This window comes from Prinia subflava, unplaced genomic scaffold (assembly GCF_021018805.1).
Source record: "Prinia subflava isolate CZ2003 ecotype Zambia unplaced genomic scaffold, Cam_Psub_1.2 scaffold_90_NEW, whole genome shotgun sequence".
NCBI classification, from domain to species: Eukaryota; Metazoa; Chordata; class Aves; order Passeriformes; family Cisticolidae; genus Prinia; species Prinia subflava.
In genome coordinates this window covers 102,501-105,000 of record NW_026961097.1, presented here as the reverse complement: position 1 = coordinate 105,000, position 2,500 = coordinate 102,501, and the positions used below count along the sequence as shown (strand labels likewise).

General features: G+C 77.3%; 1 protein-coding gene and 1 non-coding gene across 2 annotated transcripts in view; one reads left to right on the top strand and one right to left on the bottom strand.

The window, feature by feature from the left end:
- The window catches only part of LOC134546462 (collagen, type I, alpha 1a-like), a 5,673-nt gene extending 5,614 nt beyond the window's left edge, over nt 1-59 (bottom strand). Inside the window, exon 1 of the mRNA XM_063389283.1 lies at nt 1-59. This exon is cut by the window's left edge and continues 306 nt beyond it. Coding sequence (XP_063245353.1) covers nt 1-59 — 59 coding nt within the window.
- A 1,759-nt stretch (nt 60-1,818) lies between these two features.
- LOC134546478 (5.8S ribosomal RNA) lies at nt 1,819-1,971 on the top strand. Its single transcript, XR_010079191.1, has one exon. It is a non-coding gene; the product is annotated as a 5.8S ribosomal RNA (ribosomal RNA).
- Nucleotides 1,972-2,500: the final 529 nt, after the last annotated feature.

Here is a 2,500-nt window from a genome sequence, read left to right as displayed (position 1 = left end):
CCCCGCCGGCGGACGCTCCCCCGATGGCGGCAGCGGGGGAGGCACCCCGGCGGGGCCATAGAGGTCGTTTCCCTCGCCCCAGGGCCAGGTACCTAGCGCTCCGCGTCCCGGCGGCCCCGCACGTTCCCTCGGTGTCGTCACACGCCGATGGGGGCCGAAAGGGCCGCCGAGCCCGGGCGGAGGTTTAAAGACTCGGGCGGCTCGGCGCGTCCCGCCGTGGCGGGCGCGGCGGGCGGCGGCGGCGGCGGGTCGCCGGGCGGTGGCGCGGCGCCATTGAGGGGTGGGGAGCTACTCCCGCCGATCCCCTGCGGTGGTGTCCGTTGCGACCGGCCGAGCTTCCTCGTCGCCGTCGTCCTCGCTGCGCGCGCGCGCGCGGGGGCTCCCGTGCCGCGCCGGGGAGGGGCGCCCTGCCCCCCCCTCTCCGCGGCCCGGTCTCGGCGGAGAGGCCGTGGCGCGCGACCGGCCGCGGGGCCGGCCGGACCCGCTGGCCTCGAAGCGGGGCGACGCCGGCGGAGAGCGCGCGCTCTCCGCCTTCCCTCAGCCGCGGGGTTGCGGCCGCCGGGCCCCCCCCGCCGCGCTCTTCTTGCTCGGCCGCCGCCGCGCTCTCGCGTGCGGCGCCGCGTCAGGCGCGGCCGCGCCTTCTCTCTCTCCTCGACGGCCTTCTTCCTCGAACGCACACCGGCGGCGCCGCCCGCCGGCCGCCCCTGGCTGGGCCGCCCGTCCGCCCAGGGCGAGCGCTCTGCGGTCGCGCCGTCTCGCTGGATGCCGATGAGTGCCGGGCGACCCCCCGTGCCGAGCGGCGGCGTCGCCGCTCGACGGGTGTCCCTCTCGGGGGATGGTCGGCCGGAAGGCGCTCGCCGTCGCCTGCGGTTGTCCCGGCTCGGGCCACGCTCGTCGCTTCCCCGTTGCCCTTTCCTGGCGGCCGCGTGCGGGCCGAAGGGAAAGGCGCGCGCGGGCGGCCGCGGGGGCAGCCCTCCGCCCGGTCTCTGAGCGGAAGCGAGGAGAACGGGCGTTGCCCCCCGGTTTCGCTCCGTGCCGTCTTCCCGACGGGCGCGTGCTTGCGGGAAAGGGGCCCCGACGGTGCGAAGAGGCGGCGGCGGTCCCGGGAGTGCAGCCGCAGGGGCGGTGGGTCTGCCGCCCGGCAGGCCTCGGGCGCTCGCGATGCCGGCTCGGGACTCGGTGTGGGCGTCCGCCTCCGGCGCCGGCTGGCGGAGCGTGGCCGCCAGACGCGAGCCTGCCGGCGGGAGCGGTCCCGCGCGGGGGTGCGTCGGCGAGGCGGTCGTCGCCGCGTGTCGTCTCGGGCGTCGTAAGGTCCGCTGTTGTGAGAGAGAGAGGCCGGCCGCGTGGCTGGCGTGGCGGCGCTCCGCGAAGTCCGCGGAGAGCGGTCCGAGGGAAGTCGGGCGCGAGCGGGGGGGCCGACGGCCGCGCCCCCGGCCTCGCGTGCGCGTCGTCCCGCGAGAGAGGCCGGGCGGGCCCGCCGTGCTCGCGCGGGGTCCGGTGCGCGCCGCGCGGCTCCCCTCCGCGCGGAGACCGGGCCGAGCCCGAGCGCCTGGGCCGCCTCCGAAGGACGGCATGCGAGGTGGCGCCTCCCCTCGCGGGGGGAGTCGGTCGGGGGCGCGGGCCCCCCCGCCTTTTTGCCGGCCTTGGGAGCGTTCGTTGGGGTGAACTTCTTTTTCCCCGCCTCCGTTTCTGTGTGTGCTCGTACGGTCGGGGCGAGGAGCGCGCGCCCGCGCGCCCTCGCCGCCAAAAAAGGGGGCCGCTTCGCGCGGAGCGGTCCCGGCCCCTCCGCGCGCGCGGAGACGGTGCCGAAAGCCAGACAACTCTTAGCGGTGGATCACTCGGCTCGTGCGTCGATGAAGAACGCAGCTAGCTGCGAGAATTAATGTGAATTGCAGGACACATTGATCATCGACACTTCGAACGCACTTGCGGCCCCGGGTTCCTCCCGGGGCTACGCCTGTCTGAGCGTCGCTTGACGATCAATCGCCGTCCGGGGGGGTCACCCCGGCGGCGCGGCTGGGGTCGCCTCGCAGGCCCGTTGCCCGCGGTGGGGCGGCGGCGGCGGCTGTCGCCCGGGTGCCCGTTAAGGGGGAAAGCGGTTCGGTGGTCGGCGAGGGAAGCGGTTTTCCTCGGCGGCCGCCGCCCTTTCCCCTTGGGCCCCGGCGCGGCGTCGTCGTGTCGTCGGCACCGCGCAGGGCCTTCGTCCCCCTAAATGCAGACTCGGGGAGCGCTCCGTAGCTCCCCGCTCCCGGAGCGAGCCGCTGGGGCGGAGCCTCGTCCTCGCCGGGACCGCGCCGAGGCGTGCGGCGGCGGCGGACGGAGAGGAGAGCGTGAGAGAAGGCGGCGTCGTGAACGCCGCCGGGAGGCGAGAGGAGAAGGGCCGAGAGAGGGAGGCGAGGCGCGGGCCTCGCCCCCGGGGCTCCCCCCCTGCGCGGGCGGCTGTCTGCGGGTGGGTACCGTGGCGGTACCGTGCCGTGCTGCCGCGCGCGCGTGGGGCCGG